The sequence below is a fragment of the Necator americanus genome, chromosome IV (assembly GCF_031761385.1).
Source record: "Necator americanus strain Aroian chromosome IV, whole genome shotgun sequence".
Lineage (NCBI taxonomy): Eukaryota > Metazoa > Nematoda > Chromadorea > Rhabditida > Ancylostomatidae > Necator > Necator americanus.
The window spans coordinates 28,482,852-28,506,802 of NC_087374.1; the positions used below are offsets into that span (position 1 = coordinate 28,482,852).

The window sequence follows — 23,951 nt, forward strand, 5'->3', positions numbered from 1 at the left end:
TCCTGTGAATAAAGACTGAAAACGAAATTCTATTGTATTGCAAAAAAATATTACCATGTTTCATGTAATCAGAGCTATAATCAGTGAGGAACAAGAGCAAGAGTATTACTATCTTTCTTATTAAAAACTGATTTTTTTTTTGGTAAAGTTCTGCTGCCATTGTAGGGCAGCAGGTGTTTGGGGATGTTCGCATCCTCGCATAGACTCGTACCCAGGCACTAGCACATCTGAGATAGAAGAACGCTAGAATTAGTGCTTCATACCAGAGAGGAGTTTCAATTACGTCATTAAACATTCACAGGAAAAACGCATGGCTAAATAAGCATAGGCATAGATGGGCTGAGCAAACAATGACACTGTTGGCGCCATCGTCACATCTGAATTATGTCCCACTTTAGCTATGCTACAGCACGTAGTTAGCAGAAGGGGCACAAGGGAAAAAAGTAAACAAACTCAAACAATTGAATGAAACCAATAAGAAATCCCCTCTGATCACAAATTAAAGAGATTTTCCACTGAAATGCCCCGGGTTTGTTGACGCAAGCCGATTCTGACCACGGTATGATTACCGACCGCTACTATAAAAGGTCCACCAGAATCGGTAGAGGCACACAACAAATCCCATCACGATGATGTTCTTGCTGCTCCTGATGTTCGGTCTTGTAGTCGGTGAGAGAACTTTAGTTGTTTCCTATATCATTTAGTTCCTATTTTAAATTGTTGAAGGACAGAACGAAGTAGATAACAAAACGGAAGTATGCCTCATGGAGCCTGATGAGGGCCTCTGCAGAGCTCTTTTGAGAAGGTCAGTGTAATAATGGTAAAGCAATGTTTACTCCTCTTAAGAAAAAAAAAGAAGAGCTCCCGGAATATATGAGCAGCCCTAGTAGCTGCTGCTTCTCGATGAAACTACTTCAACCGCTGTGAAAAAAACCCTGTAGTAAAGATTATTTAGAGTTAAAAGCCTCAAATTGTCAAACCAAGTTGTCTGCAACTTTTAGATGGGCATGGGATCCAGTGGAAGAGCGCTGCGAACCATTCTACTACGGCGGTTGCGGAGGTAACGGGAATAGATTTGAGACACAACAACAATGCCTTGATGAATGCTGGAACAACCACGTCGACGAAGAGCACAAGAAGAAGCCTGAGCCGAGATGCATAAAATACATAGTATAAGTGAAAAGAAAACGACTTTGTGTCATCAATTGGCATTCATAACGATGTTCGACGTAATAGTATACGTATTAGTAAAATAACTAGTTTTCATTGAAGAGATAAGTAATCGAATTCTGGTGTTTGAAATGCTACAAATAAATCAACTAAATAAATGGAGTAATAAATCACCACACAAAATAGAGCGCAATTGAGTTGTAAGAGGTTTCGCAACGTCTTCGCGGTCGATATGGACATCGCTCAGAGCTGAGATAGCCTTTCCTACTTTGGGAAGTAATAATTACTGTTATCAGGAGGATACTCTTGATAACAGTAACCAGTAACATTGTATAGTCGTAGACAAAATGCGCTGCAAAAAGACTGAACTGAGATGTGTAAAATACATACAATAGGGTAATGAAAGAGCTTACAAAATAATGGCGAAAGCTCTTTCGTAAGTTTTTCATCCACGAGTAGCAGTGGTACCGAAGGCAGGTAGTCCATGTAATTGAAGCAAAACCAACAAGTATTTTCTTATGCTCTTTTTTTTTATTAATCGGAGAGAAGTGCTCGGACAGAAATCGTCTAATTTCACGTCAGTGCTGCGGAACCTTCTGGATGAAACACTCAGTGTACATCTCGGTCTAGACAGGCTGGTTTGTCCAGCCTCAGAATGAACATATTCCTGCTACTAGTGACGGTGCTGTTGAAGAAAAATTCACGTGGAAACAGAGAATCTGACCGAGTCAATTCCCAATGGTCGCGTAAATCTCATCATTATATCAGGTTACAACCGCTTGTGGAGATTACCGCCTTTTACGTAGTCCTTCCAAGATCACTGTCTATTAGTTTTATCTTTGTTTTGTAGTTATGGCACCCTTGGTTTCAGAAACTGCATTTTTGCCCCATTTCTTTGTGTAGCTGTGCACGATTAGCGTTTTTGCAGTCGTAGGCGTGGTAGAACTCCAAAATATGTCTAAGAATAGCGTGAACTGTACACAGTTACGGTGCTGCGTAGAACTGGCTTGAAATACAATTCCTACAGAGCTTTTTACTTCCGACGTCCTAGCCTCAGAAGAACTAGCGAGACAAAGGAGTTTTCTGGGATTACGACCACAAAGCATGTTGGTCGTGCACAATTACACGAGAAAATGGAGTGGAAGTTCAATCGCCGCAAACTGAATTTATGAAGGCGAACTATTTGTGTTACTACAAACGTTGTAAAATCCTGCAGTACGTAATAGAGAAAACTATGCATAATTATACGAAGAGTGCGGCAAAAATCTAGTTTCTGCAAACTGAAAATTAAGAAGATGTTGTGGCATCAGAAGATACTATTGAACTAACAGAAAAAGAGAATTTCATTTGTTTTGCACATTTGAGTGATGCTAATTGTGCAATTATATAGGGTTGGGCCAGAAGCAAGATCTCAAACTAAACTCCTGAGGTCACCCCAAGGACAAACAACAACAAACCCCAAAGCTAATGAATAAGGACACCGCTTAAGACTACGTAGTGGAGTACTGTAATGACGGAACGTAATGGAGGAACGAGCTATGAGAAGGTCTTCGCGCTCTGTAGAGCTCTGTGCTGCTGAACGTAACGTAAGAAAACGGATGTATAAGGTTGCCCAAAAAGTTTTCGAACATTTGCAAACGTATCGTATATCGCTAAATTGCGAGACGACAAGCCTGATCCTATGGTAAGTAAGTAAAGTAAGTAAGTAAGTAAGTATGGTAAGTAAGTAGTAATAGCACTCTAATTAGATATATTAGCCGTTCTTCTCAAACGCATCTCCGTGCGATATGGAAGTGGATTTTGTCCCAGACCGCCATTTTCATAAACCTTGAGTTCATGATGTCACCCAGCTAGCTCCGCTCCTTAGCTCAGCACCTTAGCCGCGCTCGTGGAGCGCAAGCGGGTTGATCTCAATCTCAAGTTGTTCTGGCCTCGTCTTGGCTCGGGTAGATGTCCTTGCGGCTGTTTTGGCATCATTGGCAAAGAAATACCGTGTTTCATATAATCAGAGTTATCATCAGTGGGTGAAGAAGAGCAAAAGTAGCGAGTATTACTATCTTTCTCATTAAAGATGATTTTTGGTAAAATCCTGCCGCCATTGTGGGGCTGCAAGTGTTTTCATCGCATCCTCGCATAGACTCGTACGCAGCCACTAACACATATGAGATAGAAGAATGATAGAATTAGTTTCTTCAAACCAGAGAGGACTCAATTTTTCAACTACATGCGTCATTAAGCATTCACAGGGAAAACACAGATGGCTCAATAAGTGTAGACATAGATAGGCCGAGCCAAAAATGACTATACTGATTTTTGACGTCCTGAACTTCATCATCGTCATATTTGAATCATGTCCCACTTTAGCTATAGTACATTACTTGCCGAAAAGTACGTAGTTAGCAGAGGGGAAAAAGAAAACAAGTTTAAACAATTAAATGGAATCAAAAAGAAATCCTGTGACTACAAATTGAAGCTGTTTTCCACTGTACTGCTCCGGGGTTTGACGACGCAAGCCGATTGTGACCAGGGTATGGTTACCGACCGCTACTATAAAAGCTCCACCAGAATTGGTAGAGGCACACAACAAATCCCATCACGATGATGTTCTTGCTGCTCCTGATGTTCGATCTTGTAGCCGGTAAGAGAACTTCAGTTGTTTTTTTAATTGTCATATAGTTCCTGATCCAAGTTTTTGAAGGAAAGAACGAAGTGGATAACAAAACGGAAGTATGCCTCATGGAGCCTGATGATGGACCCTGCAGAGCACTTTGGAGAAGGTCAGTGTAATAATGGTAAAGCAATGTTTACTCCTCTTAAGAAAAAAAAAGAAGAGCTCCCGGAATATATGAGCAGCCCTAGTAGCTGCTGCTTCTCGATGAAACTACTTCAACCGCTGTAAAAAAAACTTGTAATAAAGTTTATTCAGAAAGCCTCACATTGTCAAATTAAGTTGTCTACAATTTTTTAGATGGGCATGGGATCCAGTGGAAGAGCGCTGCGAACCATTCTACTACGGCGGTTGCAGAGGTAACGGGAATAGATTTAAGACACCACAGCAATGCCTTGATGAATGCTGGAACAAACACGTCGACGAAGAGCACTGGAAGAAGCCTGTACCGAAATGCATAAAATACATAAAATAAGTAATAAATAATAAACGGTACCTCTTAAGAGCAACACATTTAGCAACTTCATGTCCAAATCAAAGTTCTTGTTTTTACTGTAAGAACGAGAAAAGAAAAGCAGAGGTGAGAAAGCATCACAGTACATTCTACACCACTTCTCTATGTAGATCAACTTTTCAATTTCAAGCAGTATTTTCAACAATTTTTCGACATCAATACTTTTTAAGCTTCATTTCGAGATCAATGACTTCATCACTTTGAGGAAAAAAGGGATTACGTTTCCTCCCATATTTTCTCTTTTCAATTACTCGAGCGTCATATGATGAGCAATCTTTATTCACAAGTTACACTGGTCGATTTTGGGTATGAATTTCGTTTGCTTTTTCTGATTTCACTGGGGCTTTTCTATTCACTTGTCATTACTCTAGCTACTCTTTCAAATGATGAGGGAAGTGGTGTAGAAAGTACTACGGTGCTTTCCCATTTCTGCCTCTTTTCTTTCGTTCTTACAGTAAAAACAAGAACTTTGATGTGAACATGAAGTTGCAAAATGTGTTGCTCTAAAGGGACACCGTTCGCATTATCGCGTTCGAACAGTTTCAGTCTCCCTTTGCGGAACTCGTTGAACTCTAGTGCAATCGGAAGCGAAGTGATTTCCGTCACAAAAGGGACATATGAGATTTTGAGCTTAGAATTTTGAAGTTATTGGGGGGCTGAGCTAGGTCCTGGTCATGTGCTTCTTGTCCTGTCCTCTGAGTATTGTTTGTCCTTGAAGTTCGTTGACGAGAGGTTTCTGCATCTTAAACAGCTCCTCTGTACCATCCAGCATCTCTTCGTATGCTAGTAAATGAGACGTGACAATGAGCCCTCAACTTCTCGCTTTTAATCTTCTTTTCTGAGAATTTGTCTCTGGTAGACGTTAGTCTTTTCATTCTCAATAAGTCAAAATTGGGTCATCTCGTGTTATAACAGTCTTCGCTGGTTGTTCTCATTGACGCCTTATTGAGGAGTGCGGGTGGTTGTTGCGATCGCTGTTGTTGTTCATGTTGTTGTTGACGTTGACGTTGTTGTTCATTGGCCCAAAGCCTTTCAGCTTCAGCCTGTTCCACCACGAGCTCCATGAGTAAACTTTTTCGGTATTCAGTGTTCTTTGTGTGGCATGGCGGTTCCTGTACCACGAACAGCGCAAAAATTTACTACTTCAGACTTGGGTAATTAAACCAAATCAAATTATCAATACAGAAACTTACATTTACGATTACACGTACAATTATATGGTTAAAGGCGTTACCTGCTTGAAACCCGTACCACCCCAGATTCGGTGGGTGATGCCTTTAAGTGACTAACGGAAGAAGTGAAACAAAACAGCAACTGAACGAATTGACAATGTAACAAGCACAAAGCAGCGCAGCGTAATAACAGCTTAACAAAGCACAGAGTAAATCAAATCAACAGTTTGGGTTCTAAAAAGGAAGCGTTAAAGCGGGGGCAAGAAAAAACTACAAAGAAGCGCCACGCCAAAACCAAACTGGAGCAATAGCGGCGTACAAAGCAAAAGCACAGACAAGATATCTGATTTTTATGAAACTTTTTTTCTATAGAGGCGCTACAAGATTATTCCTAGAGGGGGGCTCACATCGACAGCTTTACATTCCCTCCGCATTCCAAAATACATTATAAAAGGCCACAAGTTACCAAAGTTCACGGGCTCGCACCCGCGATAATGGAGATGTCTTTGGCCGGGTAATTCTCATGAGCCATACTGGAAAGATGGTATTGCGTTTTGGGGTATTGACAGAAGCTACACGAAGATTTGGGCCAGGATTGTATCATCCTCAATAAAGAAGCTCAATTTAAAAAGCGTGGAGCCTAGTTGGAATGCGGATAAGAGAAATTATCATTTTGAGTAGTCTTTGAAGAATAAGGAAAAGCAGCCGCATCGTAAAGATTAGAATAGAGACGAATGTCAAGAATGTTGACGTTGTCGAGGCTATTTGTTGTGAATGTTTAGTCGTGCATGAGCTGAGATAAGCCGGGGTGACTGAGAAAATGATTGCAACGGCTACTGTATACAGATAGACCGTTTTGCAGACATCTAGGAAATGCATTACGTCTGGAAATTGCCAATTAAGTCTAGTCTGCCTACTGTGATCTTGTATCCTATCTTCTGCATCTCCTGAAGGGTTGCATTTTATTGATGTAGTTGAGGGTTCCTTTTACCTCGAAAATCATTATGTTTCCTGCTTCGGTTGCGGCACTGGTCTTTGATTCATGCGCTATAAAAAATTGTTAAAATATAGTGTGTGTGTCTTAAAAAACGTAAAATAATTGTACCATTGTTGTGGGAGCTACTCCAAAGAAGAGGGTTTTATCGCATAGCTTCTGTGGGAAACTTTTCCCGCTAGGTGATGTTTTGATGTCGCCCGATGGCCAAGTGATACAGAATTTCTAACATTTAAATTTGCTGTAAGATCATCGCGAGAACTTTGAAAATGGGATTAATGTATTGATTTTTTCAAGAGAAAATGAGTTCTGAGAGACGGAGGGAATGCAAAAATTCGGAAGGGAATGCGTAGTTTGCAGGAAATGTGTTGCAGCCTACAAATGAAAAATTGGGAGCTTCTGTTTTGGGTTGCCGAAAACCTGATGGGTAAAATTTTTGAAGTTCACGAACTCTTAGTATTAATGCTATTATTATTTTTTCTAGCACATAGGAGATACCGAGACAAAGTTTCAGCACTGCTTCAGCACATTTCTAGGCCAAGTAAAGTCCATACATAGAGACTGAGGGGCGTAGTCATTTGCTTAATTCTGAAAACTATGGAAACCAGAAGAGGATAGTAGGTAAATACTCTCGAGCAACCTGCCATCAGGGTGGACGTAGGTGGTATAATTCGTACGAGACTGAAGTTACTCGGGATAGATGGGATACCGCTCGTGAAGGGTATCCCGAGGTTTTCAAAGTCTCTAAGTCTTTTGTTTTTATTTATGTTTCTACTGGAGTTTGTGGGAGGATATTCAGTTGAAGTGCACTCTTTGAAAACAAAAGAAAAGAAAAACGAAGGAGATCCGTGGACCTAGCGAGCATCCTGTGCAAGGGCACGAAAAAGTGCACGCCAAGTGAACTCATGATAGCGCGTTTGCACAGGAGACACCTCATCCACTTCAAGACCACAAATATGAAAGCATAAAATCACACACTCCTTGAAATTGGAGTATACTGAAGTTATCTCAATAGGGGTGGGTGAATTGTAACGGTAAGAGGTTCCGCTGCCCACATGATCGATCGGAGGTTCGAATCCCTAGTGCCCTAGTGCTCAACAAGTATTTGATCCCTCCATGGTCTATGAATCGGTGCCAGACTTGTCTGGGAAGATAAAAAAAATCTTACTTGACACATCGCCTAGCTCCTCCCCCCACCAAGTCATTGTATAGGCCAGTTACACATTCGTGAACCTCAAACTATTCTGAATTGAAGTGAACGTGGTGGCGCATCTCTAGCTGAATCATTAACGAAAAACACTTTATGCACCATGTTTTGGGAGCATTTGTTTGTTTTATTCCCAAATGTAGTTTTTGGTAGTTCCTTTTCACTTCTACAAACACCTGCTTCTGTGTTTCTGTTGTTGTTCTGTTTAAGTGCTACTGGGTGCTCTATTTCTCCTGGGTTTAAGCTTGACCTTTTGTTCCGATCTCGGAACTCCATAACTAATAATGCAATGTTGATAGTTTATATTATTCGATATTCGCCTCCTTGCCGACTATATGGCAAGGAGGCGGCACGTTTGTGGCACTCGTGGATCCTCTGGCCGAGAGAGCCGACTTGTCTGTTCTGTGTTCTTTTATTATTCTATAATAAACATTTGTAATGTACCACTGAACCACTACATCTGCATTCTTCTGGGATACAATTCCCATATTATCATATTGTCGTGAGCTAACAAACTCACGCGCACACCTTTATTGAACTTATTCTTCCGCTCGTTAGAACTTGTCGCAACTTAGCTATACGCGATACGTTTGCAAATGTTCTAAAACTTTTTGGCCAGCCTAATGCATCCGTTTTGTTTGTTACTTTACGTCTGGTAGCAGAAAGCTCTACAGAGCGCGAGAGTCTTCTCACAGCTCTTTCCTTCATGATTTCTGTAGTTTTCGCCACTATTGTATTCCACTACGTAGTCTTAATTGACATTTGTTTTTGTGTTTGTCTTCAGTACCACTGCTACTCGTGGGTGAAAAACTTACGAAAGAGCTTTTGCCATTATTTTGTAAGCTCTTTTATTACCCTATTGTATGTATTTTACACATCTCAGTTCAGTCTTTTTGCAGCGCATTTTGTCTACGACTATACAATTTTACTGGTTACTGTTATCAAAAGTACCCTCCTGATAACAGTAATTATTACTTCCCAAAGTAGGAAAGGCTCTCTCAGCTCTGGGCGATGTCCACATCGACCGTGAAGACGTTGCGAAACCTCTTACAACTGTTCTACATGCGCTCAATTTTGTGTGGTGATTTATTACTCCATTTATTTAGTTGATTTATTTGTAGCATTTCAAACGCCAGAATTCGATTACTTATCTCTTCAATGAAAACTAGTTATTTTACTAATACGTATACTATTACGTCGAACATCGTTATGAATGCCAACTGATGACACAAAGTCGTTTTTCTTTCACTTATACTATGTATTTTATGCATCTCGGCTCAGGCTTCTTCTTGTGCTCTTCGTCGACGTGGTTGTTCCAGCATTCATCAAGGCATTGTTGTTGTGTCTCAAATCTATTCCCGTTACCTCCGCAACCGCCGTAGTAGAATGGTTCGCAGCGCTCTTCCACTGGATCCCATGCCCATCTAAAAGTTGCAGACAACTTGGTTTGACAATTTGAGGCTTTTAACTCTGAATAATCTTTACTACAGGGTTTTTTCACAGCAGTTGAAGTAGTTTCACCGAGAAGCAGCAGCTACTAGGGCTGCTCATATATTCCGGGAGCTCTTCTTTTTTTTTCTTAAGAGGAGTAAACATTGCTTTACCATTATTACACTGACCTTCTCAAAAGAGCTCTGCAGAGGCCCTCATCAGGCTCCATGAGGCATACTTCCGTTTTGTTATCTACTTCGTTCTGTCCTTCAACAATTTAAAATAGGAACTAAATGATATAGGAAACAACTAAAGTTCTCTCACCGACTACAAGACCGAACATCAGGAGCAGCAAGAACATCATCGTGATGGGATTTGTTGTGTGCCTCTACCGATTCTGGTGGACCTTTTATAGTAGCGGTCGGTAATCATACCGTGGTCAGAATCGGCTTGCGTCAACAAACCCGGGGCATTTCAGTGGAAAATCTCTTTAATTTGTGATCAGAGGGGATTTCTTATTGGTTTCATTCAATTGTTTGAGTTTGTTTACTTTTTTCCCTTGTGCCCCTTCTGCTAACTACGTGCTGTAGCATAGCTAAAGTGGGACATAATTCAGATGTGACGATGGCGCCAACAGTGTCATTGTTTGCTCAGCCCATCTATGCCTTTGCTTATTTAGCCATGCGTTTTTCCTGTGAGTGTTTAATGACGTAGTTGAAACTTCTCTCTGGTATGAAGACACTAATTCTAGCGTTCTTCTATCTCATATGTGCTAGTGCCTGGGTACGAGTCTATGCGAGGATGCGAACATCCCCAAACACCTGCTGCCCTACAATGGCAGCAGAACCTTGCCAAAAAAACCAGTCTTTAATGAGAAAGATAGTAATACTCTTGCTCTTGCTCCTCACTGATTATAGCTCTGATTATATGAAACATGGTGATATTTTTTGCAATACAATAGAATTTCGTTTTCAGTCTTGTATTCACAGGAAATTCATCATTCAATTCAATTCAAATTCAGAGTCAAAATGTACTTAAAGGCATCACCCCACGAATCTGAGGTGGTGCAGATTTCAGGTGGAGTATTCGTATACGGGATGGGAGACTATGGAGAGGAGGGTGATTCCGTCCATTTCTTCCTGGTTGCCGTAAAAAACGGCCCGGATGATACGGCTTCAGGCGTTCTGGCGCACTATTTTCTACGAGGAGTTCGATTGGAGCGCGCCAGCCTTGTGCACGCGCCGCATATTCGGGGCTATTTTTTTACGCCAATTAGCAGGAAATGGACGGAATCACCCCCTTCTCCATAATCTACTACCCCGTATACGAATACTCCACCTGAAATTTGCACCACCTCAGATTCGTGGTTTGTTTGGTTATGCTTTTAATTACCACTCAGACATCACTTCCTGCCACTGAAACTGACAGGTTCAAATCCTATCGTTAAACAGTCAGAGGTAAAACGGATAAGTTGGTTGAATTGGCGAGCTTTTCAAATCTGTCGTTTCTATCTATTAGGTTGGGGAATAAGTTCTTGCCGTTTTAATCGATCGTTTGTTTACAGCGATTCTTTTTTCGTAAGGCCAATCGTAATATACCATTTTAAAGAGGTTTTTCTGCTCTACAAACCTGTTGTAACCATTTTTTCGATAACTAAATGTTGCCTTAATTTCAGGCCTCTGAAATGGACATTCCAGGCGGTAAAAAACAACATTTTCGACACCTTCTTTACTTCGCCTTTCGCCGAGGTCAAAAAGCCACCGAAGCTGCTCGGGATATTTGCGCCGTGTATGGAGAGGATGCTATAACTGCGAGGACTGCTCGAAATTGGTTTGCCAAATTCAAAAATGGCAATTTCGACCTGGACGACTCTCTCCGCTCTGGTCGACCTTCTGACTTCGACGAGGATAGTCTCAAAGCGCTTTTGAAGGAAGACGAGAAAAATCTCTATATAGCCCAGCTTCATCGAGTAAAAGAGGCTATTCAACTGAAAAGACCTCATCGACGAGGCCAAGTCATCCTGCTTCACGACAACACACGGCCTCACACAGCAAACATCGTCAAAGCCGCCCTCCAAGAGCTCGATTGGGAAGTCCTTCAGCACCCACCGTACTCTCCGGACCTTGCGCCAACAGATTATCACCTTTTCCGCTCGCTGTCGAACCAAATGCGAGGTGTTACCTTCGACAACAACGAGGACCTCGAAAATTGGCTCAACAACTTCTTCGAGTCCAGGCCCGGCGGTTTTTGGCAAAACGGTATTAACAAGTTGGTCGAGAGGTGGGAGCAGGTCGTAAACAATGACGGAGAATACATAGTTGATTAATTGCTTGTTATAATTGTTGTAAAATATCAGGATTTTTCAATAAAGAAAAAACGGAAAGAACTTATTCCTCAACCCAATAATTCAGCATTGCTTTCAAGACTTCTATCGATACTTAGTATCTATGCGTAGCAAGACTCTTACATTCGAAAAATATCTAGAAACTTTGGTCCAGTGTAATAGAGATGGTAAAACATATGAAAATGAAAATGAAGGAAATATGAAATGCCGAGAAGAACCACTGTACGAATGGAAAACAGAGAAGCAATTAACAGAATAATAAAGGCAGATTGAAAAATAGACATAACTGCAGAGAGAGAGACAAAAACGCAACTGAGGTAGGCTGTCACGAAATTAACACCGTAGAGATTGAATAGATAGAACAGACAGTAGTAGCGTGTAGTTTCCGAGTATGGATGTGATCGCGTTCGACCTAGCAATCTAGAAAACGTTGGGTACGGTAGCCGTGTGTGGCTTCCCAAACGATACAACCAACTACGCAATAGAACGTAAACCGCTCTGCGAATTGCACAACCACGGACACATTGCGAATTTTGTAGTCGGGCTCATGGCTGCGACAATGGCTGTTTCATACTCTTTTCGTGATTACTCGGTGAGGTTGAACCCAACTATGCTCGCATTCATGGACTACGCCATCACCCCTGTCTATTCGTTTAATGGATGCCAACATCGTCAATTTTGTTAGGCGCTGCTTCAAATACAATGAAATAATCAAGACAAAGCAGTGCGTAGGATAGAAAAACACGAAAGATTGGAGATAAAAAATGAAAGAAAGAAACGAGGGAAAGGAAAACAAAACAAGAGGTATGGAAATGGTGCAGAAACTATAAACGGCATGAAATATTTGATCGTCGCTGGAAGCGAAGCAAGTATCTTCGGCAGAAATCTTTCTTTGACCGAAATGTTGCAACTCACCTTTGAATTCAAAACTCATAGTTAATTGATCGCTTATTGTGTTCACTACTTTAGATGCGATCCCTCTCTTTCGTTGCATCGAATTATAGCAGTTTCTAAAACAGCATTTATTCCATCACATTAGTCCTATCTCCAAAACTCCAGAGAAACAACAGAGAAAATGGACAGCAGAACACGCATTTGGATTTCTCGCCGCGTTAGCATTCATGTAAGGCTCAGAGCCTCTCGAAACTTTAGATTCGAGTGAGCACGTTCGGATTACAGCTAGAATAACAGGTACTACGTACCGTGGGACGTGTTGTCGCAAGTCGAAGTGGCACATCAAAGGCATCGCCCCACGAATCTGGGATGGTACGGCTTTCAGGCGGATAGTGCCTTTACGGGGTCGTAGATTATGGGGAAGAGGGTGATTCCGTTCATCTCTCCTGTATCAGTGTATACGGACGACCCCGGAACTGTTTCTGAAAAGTGAAAGAAGGTTTCCCCGAATGGGTTTGGGAAACCTTTTTTTCTTGAGGAAAACCCATTCGGACGAATCGCAGGCAGGAGTGCGCAAGAGTTGCGCATTGCCATAGAAGCCGTCGTAAGAAACAGCATTTCGGGGTCGTCCGTTAACACTGATATGAGGAGAGATGAACGGAATCACCCTCTCCCTCACAATCTACGACCTCGTATAGGCATCACCCACTTGAAACCCGTACCACACCAGATTCCTGGAATGATCTCTTTACGTTGGCCTGACGTAATGGGGCAGGAGCTGTCTTGCTTCTATCGAGAACAACGAAGATGCTTTTACTCGAACTTCTCACGAATTTCGGCGGAAAATAGCCGGAATTCTTCACTGATGTGAACGATTTCTCTTCACTAACGAACGGGATTGCAGCTGACGAATTGAAGCTGTCGGATATTGAAATGTTTTAAAGTGACTTAAAAATACGGAAATTGCATGAACGTCGTGACATTTACTCATTCTTCCAATGTTATGTTATCCACGTCAAATTTCAAATTCCTCAAGTGAAAGAACAAACGGCAGGCAGTATTTTAATGCAATGCTGCACCATACACAGCACCAATAGCAATTTCTGCAGCAATTTCTTGTCGTCTCTGTTAAATGCAAAAAAAAAAGATGTTGCTACTAATGACACTCTGTTGCAATTATCTGAAAAAAGAACCAATGAAAATAAAGGAAAAAGAGAAGAATAAATGAAAATAAAGGATTAAAACATAACTGCCTGTAAACTGAGAAATTCTCTATTTAGTGGTGTACAGCATTTTATTACTAACTTTTTCTTCCGTGTGCATTTTTACGTTTGAAAGAAAAAAGACGGCTGCGAATTACTCTTCACTCCACTAAATTAATCCATAGACTTAGAAACATAATTCCGTATAAAAACATAGTAGTTTCATACAAGCAAATTCTTAGAAATTTCGAAGAATAGAAATTTTTTTACTCCTTTCTCCTCCTTCGCTTCCCAGTGGTTTCTGTTCCACTACATCAATCTTGATTTATTTCTGAAACATTGCAACCTGTTCCTGGTTGTATTGAGTTTTCCAATAAAGTTATCTCTCCCTTCCGTTAACAACGACGACATAGCTGTGTTGACGAAAAATTTCTCATATTTTTCAGACGAAAAAAAAACTGCAGTTTTGAAATATTTATTAGTAGTTCTTGATATAATCGCAGACCTTATTACTCGTGCCTAGAAAGAGGATAGAACCCGAGTTACTATAGATAAAAGTGAAGAAGCTGATCGACATATTTTAATAGGATTTGAATTCTAGAAAATAATACAATATATTAACAATGCTGCTCGTTTAATTAACTGCCTAGAAGAAAAAAACCAATCTACAACAATAAAACGTGAGGGATGATCGCAGTTTCATCACATGTAAGGCAATGTACAACGAAAATAAGTGAACTTAGTCCAATATTATGCTTACAAAATTTAAAAAAAAATCAATAGGAAAACATGAACCTAAGGTTCAGAATGTTGACGCTAACCGTCTAAATAGTAATGTTATTGTATAATGAAAGTGAATGCATAGAGATGCTACAATTTAATGGTCCTTAGAGCGTCAGCCTCAGAGATCTCCAAAAGTACTTCGGTACCACTGTTGAAGGGGATCTTGGTGGCTCCGTCGAGCACCAGAAATCCTTTCGAGCATTTAGACTTCAGACGAATGCGACGCGCAAAGCCACGCACGCTGGTACGTTTGAACGTGGCGTTAAAAATCGGTTCACGGATAGAGTAGGCGAAGTCTGAAATCGGTTGTTTCGACAATTTTATTGATTTCCTGCGAATCACCAGCCTACTTGGATGATCAGGTTCGAAGGCAATTTTGTCGTTCATTTTTTTCGCAATTTCCTCGGCCAGTCCTCTGACGTTCGCCTTAACCTCTACTCCCATGTTCTGCATAGCTTCCAGAATTGCCGATACAGTCTGCTCTTCGACTCGGTTCATACCGTAGTACCTGATCAAGGGGACAATTTAACACATTAGCTGTATTCTCACACAGATATGGTGATTTTGCCTACCAGCTCGTGCTTCCTGTACCCGTACTAACAATTAATCCACTACTCTTCTGCTTGACCATAGGTTGATCGTCAATTGATATTGAATAAGTGGACACCTAGAGAAGGTGGTTTCAGAACTCATGTGCCAATTGTGCTTAGCCCGTAGTAATGTTGTACCTTTGCAGCTTCGTCTTCTCCCACAAAAACTTCGTTAAGAGCCAAAATGCAGTCATTTTTGGCTTCTTGTTTCTTATTAAGAACTGTGACTCGAATTCGGTTGCGGTTTGCGAATCTGTAACGCTCATGCTGTCGTTTTGATATCATAATGAAATTTATAGTATCCGTTGTCGTCAATAGAGGTTATCCACATGACCGACAGAAATTCGAATAAGTAATCCGAATAAGTAACATAAAACAATAGTTGTAGTCTGATCAAAATGATCTGAAGCCTGACGTAGTTGCGAAGGCGGACGAAGTCGAAGGTGCGTCGTAGTGGAGCTCGTAATGGCTATCGAGGTTGGTCCATCGCTAGCTCCACACCACTGCAGAAATTAACAGAGATAGTACAGCTTTTGCTCGACTCTGGAGCTAGCGATGATCCCATGTCGATAGCAAGTCGATAGCACTACCTCCATCGCTTCGAGTTCAGCCGCCTACGCAATTCCACCCGGCCTCAGGTCGTTTTAACACAGCTATGCCCGGACATAAAATTTACATAGTTTTCTAAATGTTTCTAGTTCATTGCAGGTCAACCCTTTTTTGTTTTGGCTACACAACGGTATTCTCAGAAAGAAATCGAGTCATACAGATAGCTAATCAAAGGAAACATCCACTCACTGGAACTTCCCTTCGGCAATACGCTGGAACAAATCATGTGGAGGATTCTTGCCACCGATACACAAATGTCCTTCCGATCTGAAAGGAAGAGCATCTTTTCGGAACCCACAGGTCAATTCAAAACTTTGTAAGCCACGCCCACGTGAGTAACATAGAAAGTTTCCTCCGCACACGCTATACATTAGACATTTCACTCCTACCTCTTTAAAAGTATTTTTGTGAAAAACTCGCAACAGAACGAGTACTGACCCCACGGGATCGGTGTTGATGCCGATCACGGGTGTTTTGTCCGCAACTGCAGCCGCAGCCGTCAAGAATGTACCATCGCCACCGGCCGAAACAACCAAATCCGCCCATGGAATTGCGGCTCGTAGGGATTGGCGTGTAACCACTTGGGTGATGATGTTAGCTTCTCTGAAAGAAATGGTATGGTGATACAAATCCAAAGGACGGTTATCATCAGGTGTACGAAGTTATCTGACTATTTGTCGTCGAGTTATGAGGACAAATTTTAAAGGGACATAGCCCCATCGCCAGATTTTGCCGCTAGAAAAAATCAAAACCACTGCAAACGTACAACTAGCTGCAATGGACGGGAGATGAATTTCCTAAGGAAATTCCCCTGAAATGATTCGATTTTTTTTTAGTTATTTGAAGTTCACAGTTTTTGCCTTTTCATTTCTAAGTATCATCAATTCGCAAATTTTTCAACAAAAAAAAAAGCAATCCTTCAGTACAGCATTCCTGAGTGATTTCTAACTTTCAAACTGAGTGTGAAGAAGAAACGATCTTGATAGAATGTAAATTTCATCCGTAAGCAATGAAAGATCGGTAGTAAATTCGTAAATTTTTTGAAATTTCCCTCAGATGGCAAGGAGAGCTAAACCAACAGTTCAGCAACATTTTTTTGTTTAATTTAGTAGAGTGTAACCCAATTCTTCGTGCAACGTTCAATTCAAAGTCGGTGCTACAATGGGGACACTTCACATTTCATCGATCACTTTTGCAGGATGCACTCGTGCAGTGCGTTCTTGTCTTCGAATGCACAACGCATTCTTGTTTTGATGATAAATGGTGTCGGGATAAGAGATTGTGCAAATTTTCGTTGCAAATGCGTCATAATACACGGCTACAGCACTAAGATACGCAAAAATTTGGAGCACAAGAACGAAAATATGGGAGAAAAATTCGAAAAGGAAATACTGATCTTTTCCCATGGAAACCCAAAACAAAAATTAGGTGAGGAATCCTTGTTTTTTATACAAGTTATTTCAGTTTTGAGCTCTTTCCTTCTGTAAATTTCAAACGCAATTAACTGAAAGTTTAATTGGAAGTGAAAATTTGCTGGATTTACTTACTCAAGCCTTGCTAAAATCTCCAAAACGGCTGCTTTCTGCTTCTTATCGCTCTCTATCATGTCATTCACATCAAATCCTTTAGCATGAAGATACTGTAACAATTGTTGTGTCGTTTTATGTGGATGTTTCTGCTTTTCCCAGTCCAGCCTCGTCAATTTTTGTAGGACAACAGCAGTACGAAATTGCTGAAATGATATGAATTAAGGAAGGTTAACGGATCAAACCAATAAAATCTTATGATTAACTGCTTTCGTCATTCTATTTAACAAATTACATTTTCTGCCAATGCCTCCGGTTCAACCGCAATTTTTTTCAAAATCAGATCCATTCTGTTCCATTATAAATCCAGTAAATAATGCTGATAATTGAGATCATCGAGCAGATTGACAGTCATATCGACCAGGAACAATTCTTATCCCCGCGTCAGACACCACAAACTTCACTGTAGGCATCCGATCACGCCGAAATCATGTGTCATGGACATGGGTGGCCAGCAGGGAACTCCGTCAAAAGACTACGGAAGTGGAACCGTGGGTGATGGTAAAACTCTGTCATTTGCATGTTTAATTACTATAGCTTCATTACACGAAAACAACTGCAATGGAAAGTCGTTCTTGTTGAGATCTCAGGAAAAAATTCTAATTTGATTCTACTTCCGGATTACTTTTTGTAGGTAAATTAGAACGATTAATAGCATAACGCTGATCAATCTATCCAACATGACAAAACTATTTGCACCAAGACGAATAGCGAAGAGAAAGTACACGTAGTGTCGGCGGAACAACACTTTACTCGCGCGAGTAATCAAACCAACTAAACTAACTAAGCGCTTTCATTTCATCATCTATACGGGTGTAAAGAGTCGCTTCGTCCGATAAACAGCCGACCTGAGTCAGCTAATTTCCTCGTGATACTTGCTACCTACACCTCCTACAATAATTACATAGTACGGATAAAACCAACATTGAAAATTCCCCCGAATGATGCCTTTAAAAAATCAGCCGTGTAAACCCCATCAATAACGTACCTGTACTTTTTCTAAGCAAAACTTGTGTGTGCTTTTAAAACAACGCATTCTTGTGTAGGGAAAAGTACAGAGCATTCCCAAACAAGATTCCCTTGGCATCGACTGATCGACTGCAAGCCACGCCTTTTTTAAGATGTTTTCACAGTTCTAAGAACGCCCATTCTACATGCGTACGAGTTCCAAATGACGTAAGAACTCTTAATTTTCGAAACACAGAAAGATCAGAAGGAATTTAGTGAGATGTATATCTTGTTTTCGACGTAACCACGCTCACTATGGACGAGTTATACATGTACACTGATCCGTTATGCAAAATTTTGAGATCCTAGTTTAAAGTTGCGATAAAAAGTACACAGTTTCTATTTCAGTGAAAAACGGCTAATTGCTTTGTTGTAGTGTGTACCTCATAACCATGTCCCGGTTTAAAAAGAGCCAAAGGGACTGTGTTTTCAAAGTGGAATGTAGAAGATGAGTATCGATCAAGTCAATAATACTCACCGGTACTGGGTTACTGACGCTTGGCACCTCTGCTTCTGGTATTGTTATAATGGCCGGGTGAATTTTCACAGCGGCCGTCATATTTCTGAAAAATAAAATGTGTCGATCACAGTGATTGCGTTTATAATTAGTCGATATCGCGGAAATAGCTAACGGGAGCAGAAAATAGGAAGAATACCAATAACGTGAAGATTCAAACGTTACACCACTGCGTAATAAATTATATGAAGATCTTCCTTCATGGACAAAAGAATAGGAATGTCGAGAAACTAGATCGGAGTGGTAACGGAAGACAGAAATTTCTAAATATCATGAGAAAAGTAGGACGACGAATCACTTTGACTGCGGTGAGAACAGAGGAAAAAGAAAAAAACAAAAGAGATAGCTGTGTAAATGTGTTTGCTCCAAATTCTAGGACACGGCGCGATATCGCAGTGCGTCTGAGTTGCGATAGGTGAGAAGTAATGAGCTGATGGCAATGAACGTGGCACCATTACGAGTGAGTGTTTGCCTGGTTGCGATAAGAATGTTTGGTAATTGCGTCAATCGTGTGCGATCGCTTCGATAAAGCGAGAAAGACAGAAAGAAGAGACGAAAAAAAAGAGGAACAGGAATGACAAACAGGAAGAGATCAGCTATTTCTGGAAAAGGTCATCTGTTAAACAGTAAACGCTCGCTTCGAGATACAACGTCAGAACTAAAATTCATAGAGAATGAGAATAAAAATGATCCAGGTGGCAGGCCAAAAAGAGTGAAGCTACTAAAATTACGAAAAGAAAAATCACGTCTCGTCACTACGCCGCGGTAAGGCGGTGCGATAGTGGCAAAATCATATCCTTGTGAGAACTAGACAGTAAAAAAAAATGAACACCTTAATATTTCTCAAACAAACCACTAAATTCACAGAGTTGAAAATATAGCAAATATAGCAATACAACAAAGACTGCAGAGTCACGAGAACTTCAGTTTAAACTGCAATATAGGTTGCATTACGCTATTTAAAGGCATCACCTCACGAATCTGAGGTGGTGCAGATTTCAGGTGGAGTATTCGTATACGGGATGGGAGACTACGGGGAGGGGGGTGATTCCGTCCATTTATTCCTAATTGCCGTAAAAAACAGCCCGGAAGATACGGCTTCATTCGTTTTGGCGCACCATTTTGTACAAGAGGTTCGATTGGAGCGCGCCAGTCTTGTGCGGCGCCGCATTTTCCGGGCCGTTTTTTACGGCAATTAGGAAGAAATGGACGGAATCACCCCCCTCTCCGTAGTCTCCCATCCCGTATACGAATACTCCACCTGAAATCTGCACCACCTCAGATTCGTGGGGTGATGCCTTTAAGGGCATCACCCACGAATCTGAGGTGGTACGGAAAAAAGTGCGCCAGAATGCCCGAAGCCGTATCTTCCGGACCGTTTTTTGCGGCAATTGGAAATAAATGGACGGAATCACTCTCCTCTCCATAATCTACTATGCCGTATACGAATACTCCACCTGAAATCCGTACCACCTCAGATTCGTGGAGTGATGCCTTCAAGGATTCTCTCGAAAATTAAACTGATGAGAAATCCCATGACACAAACTTTTTTTCGGAAAAATAAAAAGAGCAGGACCTAAACAATTAGTAAAAGAAAAGAGATGGCAGAAACCATCCGCCAATTTCTCAATAAAGAAAAGTATGTGAAGGAACATTACTGCGAATAAAAAAAAAATTCCAGGAGGATCATGTGCAAACAGACCGCGAGCAACTGGGAGTTCTTCAGAATTCTCCAATTGCGCACATAATGCGAACACCGCTCGCTCAAGTAAAACTCGCTGTCGCATAAAGTAATCAATTTGTTTTCGACTGACTGCAACCATAGTCGGAGTAGGAGACCCCCTTCACCTGAGGAGGGTCCAGCTTCCCTCTATCGCACCTTTGACTGCAACTTTGAATGTGGATTTGGGAAATCTTCGACCAGAAACAAACTCGGGTAGGTAATACGTGAAAGCATTCCTGGAAACTTTCTTTTTTTTGTCCCTAGCAGGTTCTGAATTCACAAGAACTTCATGTGAACTATCACAATTACTTCCGCGTAAAAAAACCGCTGTACTAACGATGTCATTTTATACTGTGACTTCTACATACCTAGGGTTATTTCGGGAAGAGAGGAACCGGATGTTGATTTGATATGGCAAGCCCAAGCAGCCAAGCAAACATGACTAAGAAAAGATCTATTAAAAAAGGAACAGTATAAACATGGCTGTTTTTGTCTAGACACAAGTAAAAAAAAAGTTTAGGAACAGGAAAACTTCAATTTCCGGTCACCACCGAAAAGGAAACGCATGTTTGTAGTGGCTTTGAATTTTTCAACAAAATAAGAATCATTAAACATCACTCCATTATAACTAAATCGGATACTGTACTCTTGAAGTCATAAGAGAACTGGTTTAGCGAAAAAAAAGACCTCTTGAGTGGAAATAATTCTCTACTTTGGTATTTAACTGAAGAGAAAGCACAGAAAAATACCTCTTTCCGAGAGGTTTGAAGTTCGAAAATCAAAAGAAACTTCCGGGCGGATTTGGTAAAACCAGGAGAAAGCGAAGGAGAGGTGGAGATAAATGACTAGAGAGAGAAAAAAATAAGAGTACAGAACAGAATACCGAAAAGAGAAAAACTGGAAAAGAAAAGAACTGTCTGTAAAACGAAGCAGCGGCAAACTCTTGAAGACAGCCGAGAATTTCAGAATATTCGCTAGAAATTGCCGAAGAAATTTAAGAATGACGTACATATTATGTATAATAATAGAATTAATTCCATATGAATGAATGTTTGTTGTTTTAATTGCTGAAAAAAATTAGTCATTCGTACAGACATGGATAAACATATCTGTTTTCCAGGAAAATCGAGAAATAAAACGCAGATAGCGACCGTACTGTGTGACAACTCAGGAAGAATAGACTGCAACAATGAAATGGAACATAGCGGACAACCACACAAATTGAAAGAGAAAAAATTACGAAATCCTCTCTTTCAGCACGTTCGCATCATGAAAAGTCCACTTTAAAACAAATTAGGGGTAGTTACCGTACAGAGCAAAGCACGTGACACCTCTGTTCCTTTCAAACAATGATGATCTACGCCCTAATGATGATTTGATTGTTTGCTAGGCGCGCGGGCGGACGGACGAACAACAAACAAAAGATCTGCGACAACGAGGAGATCAACGAGTTCGGTACTCATCTGATCCATAAAAATATATGTTACCGCCTATTTATTACTGCTTGTTACAATTCTAGTATTTGTAACGGTTTCCATGGTAAGTACACTACACATCACACACACGTACACACCATACGTAAACTCACCTCATCAATGTGTAACTGCGGACAATGAGTCATGACTCAGACGCAGATATTTTCCAGATAAACTGACTAACGTTAAAGCAGAGCTTGTTGAAGAGAAAATATGTTAGGATGTTAATTCTGATTTGTTGGTGTTACCACGTGATTGCGACCTATCTCTAACACAAAAAAAAAACTCGAGAATGGTGGAAGTAATGATGAAGAATCAGTCCCCTCCTGGGAACTGGTTCTCATAACTGTAATCACAAAAGTTATCAAATTTGAGCGGATCCGATAGGAAAAAAAAAACCTAAAAGCCTCTCATTTTGTAGTAGTCCAACGAATTCCTTCAACACCTTCGCTAGCCAGCAGTAACGACAAAGTCAAAGATTTCCAGAATGATCCAGATTTCTCCACCCAATCGTGTTCAACAACGCGGGCAAACACTACGTAATCTCACGCACCAGTTCTCTCTAAGAACTGGAATTCAGCAAGTGATGTGCAGGTCATTAGGAAATGCTGCAGCTGGTCTCACTTCTTCTCTGATGAATTTATCGTACCATATAGGAATTTATTTATTTATTTATTCAAAACACCTGCAGGTGTACCATAAAGCAAAAAAAAAAGATGGAACAGAGCTCACTAGAATTTCGCCTGAATTTTATACAAAAAGACTGGCCCTTCAGAGCATGAGGGGTGGTGGGTTGACAGGTCATTCTCCTGCCCCAGAAGGTGAGAAATCCTCCTGCGAGATCCTTTTCCCAGAACCAGAACGCTACGGTAGATAAACGGACACCAGGGTTTGGGTGACCAACTTAACCTCGAACGGAGGAATCCGTCAAGGACCCTGGGAGAACGGGTGGGGCACCTCCGTTTCGTTTCAAGCGCAAGGGCTCGAATTCTACTGGGTGTAGGAAAAAACTCAGATACATATTGAATCTTCAGGAAAAAAATACCAAGGAATAATCTTTTCATAAGGAAAACGAGATCTCCATACGAGCAGAAAATGTCAACATCTGTCTCCAAATTCTGATGTCGAACTTTATTTTTAAAGGCATCACTCCACGAATCTGGGGTGGTGCGGGTTTCAGAAGGGTTCTGCCTATACGGGGTCGTACACTATGGGGAGAAGGGTGATTCCGCCCATTTCTTCCTAATTGCCGTAAAAAGCGGCCCAGAAGACGCGGTGCGTACACAAGGCGCAATGGCTCGAATTCGACTGGGTGTAGGAAAAAACTCAGATACATATTGAATCTTCAAGAAAAAAATATCAAGGAATAATCTTTTCATAAGGAAAACGAGATCTCCATACGAGCAGAAAATGTCAACATCTGTCTCCAAATTCTGATGTCGAACTCCAATGGAACTCGTTGTAGAAAATCGCGCCCCGGAACGCTCGAAGCCGCATTTTCCGGGCCGCTTTTTTACGGCAATTAGAAAGAAATGGACGGAATCCCCCTTCTCCATATAATCTAGGACCCCGTGTAGGCATAACCCACCTGAAACCCCCACTCCACCCCGATTCGTCGTGTGGTGCCTTTAAAGAACTCTATTAGTGACGTCATCGTCACTGAGATCTCTGTTTTGCAGCCTCTGCTAATATCTCTGCTCTAAGGAAGAACCTAACGAATTTATTTCGTGAAGGGATTTATCTATAAATAAGCAGAATAGTTTTAAATAACGGAAGATAGATGACCATTTTTCAGAGTAATTCGCAGAAAAAGGAAATAAATAACATGTTAATGGAACTGAGATGTGAAATACCCGAGAGAAAAAAAGTCGGAATAACTCATAGAAATCCAATGATAGCATGCGATCTAAAACTGAAACTCCGTATATGGGGTCTAAAAATAATTTCTGCAATTGATCAAACTGACACATTTAGTTTACGACAGTAATTTGACGTTTCATTCTCCCTCTAATAATATAAAGAACGCAGCGGTCAGCAAAAAATCATCAGCTTCTGCAAGAGAAG

General features: G+C 40.9%; 6 protein-coding genes across 6 annotated transcripts; 3 read left to right on the forward strand and 3 right to left on the reverse strand.

Annotated features, from left to right (window-relative positions):
- Positions 1-629: 629 nt before the first annotated feature.
- Positions 630-1,176, forward strand: RB195_003013 (uncharacterized protein; the record flags this gene model as incomplete). Its single annotated transcript, XM_064200508.1, has 3 exons — positions 630-669; positions 727-805; positions 1,002-1,176. 3 exons carry the CDS (start codon positions 630-632, stop codon positions 1,174-1,176), a joined length of 294 nt encoding a protein of 97 aa, XP_064056389.1.
- Positions 1,177-3,768: 2,592 nt separating this feature from the next.
- Positions 3,769-4,313, forward strand: RB195_003014 (uncharacterized protein; the record flags this gene model as incomplete). The annotated part of the gene is made up of 3 exons (XM_064200509.1): positions 3,769-3,808; positions 3,869-3,947; positions 4,139-4,313. The coding sequence occupies 3 exons, from the start codon at positions 3,769-3,771 to the stop codon at positions 4,311-4,313; spliced, it is 294 nt and encodes a 97-aa protein (XP_064056390.1).
- A 700-nt stretch (positions 4,314-5,013) lies between these two features.
- On the reverse strand, positions 5,014-5,416 carry RB195_003015 (uncharacterized protein; the record flags this gene model as incomplete). The annotated part of the gene is made up of 2 exons (XM_064200510.1): positions 5,014-5,162; positions 5,266-5,416. The coding sequence occupies 2 exons, from the start codon at positions 5,414-5,416 to the stop codon at positions 5,014-5,016; spliced, it is 300 nt and encodes a 99-aa protein (XP_064056391.1).
- A 3,558-nt stretch (positions 5,417-8,974) lies between these two features.
- RB195_003016 (uncharacterized protein) lies at positions 8,975-9,520 on the reverse strand (the record flags this gene model as incomplete). The annotated part of the gene is made up of 3 exons (XM_064200511.1): positions 8,975-9,149; positions 9,345-9,423; positions 9,481-9,520. The coding sequence occupies 3 exons, from the start codon at positions 9,518-9,520 to the stop codon at positions 8,975-8,977; spliced, it is 294 nt and encodes a 97-aa protein (XP_064056392.1).
- A 1,320-nt stretch (positions 9,521-10,840) lies between these two features.
- On the forward strand, positions 10,841-11,482 carry RB195_003017 (uncharacterized protein; the record flags this gene model as incomplete). Its single annotated transcript, XM_064200512.1, has 1 exon — positions 10,841-11,482. One exon carries the CDS (start codon positions 10,841-10,843, stop codon positions 11,480-11,482), a length of 642 nt encoding a protein of 213 aa, XP_064056393.1.
- A 2,984-nt stretch (positions 11,483-14,466) lies between these two features.
- Positions 14,467-18,731, reverse strand: RB195_003018 (uncharacterized protein; the record flags this gene model as incomplete). Its single annotated transcript, XM_064200513.1, has 8 exons — positions 14,467-14,675; positions 14,730-14,887; positions 14,952-15,046; positions 15,108-15,222; positions 15,768-15,845; positions 16,017-16,181; positions 17,126-17,310; positions 18,651-18,731. 8 exons carry the CDS (start codon positions 18,729-18,731, stop codon positions 14,467-14,469), a joined length of 1,086 nt encoding a protein of 361 aa, XP_064056394.1.
- Between the last annotated feature and the right edge of the window lie 5,220 nt (positions 18,732-23,951).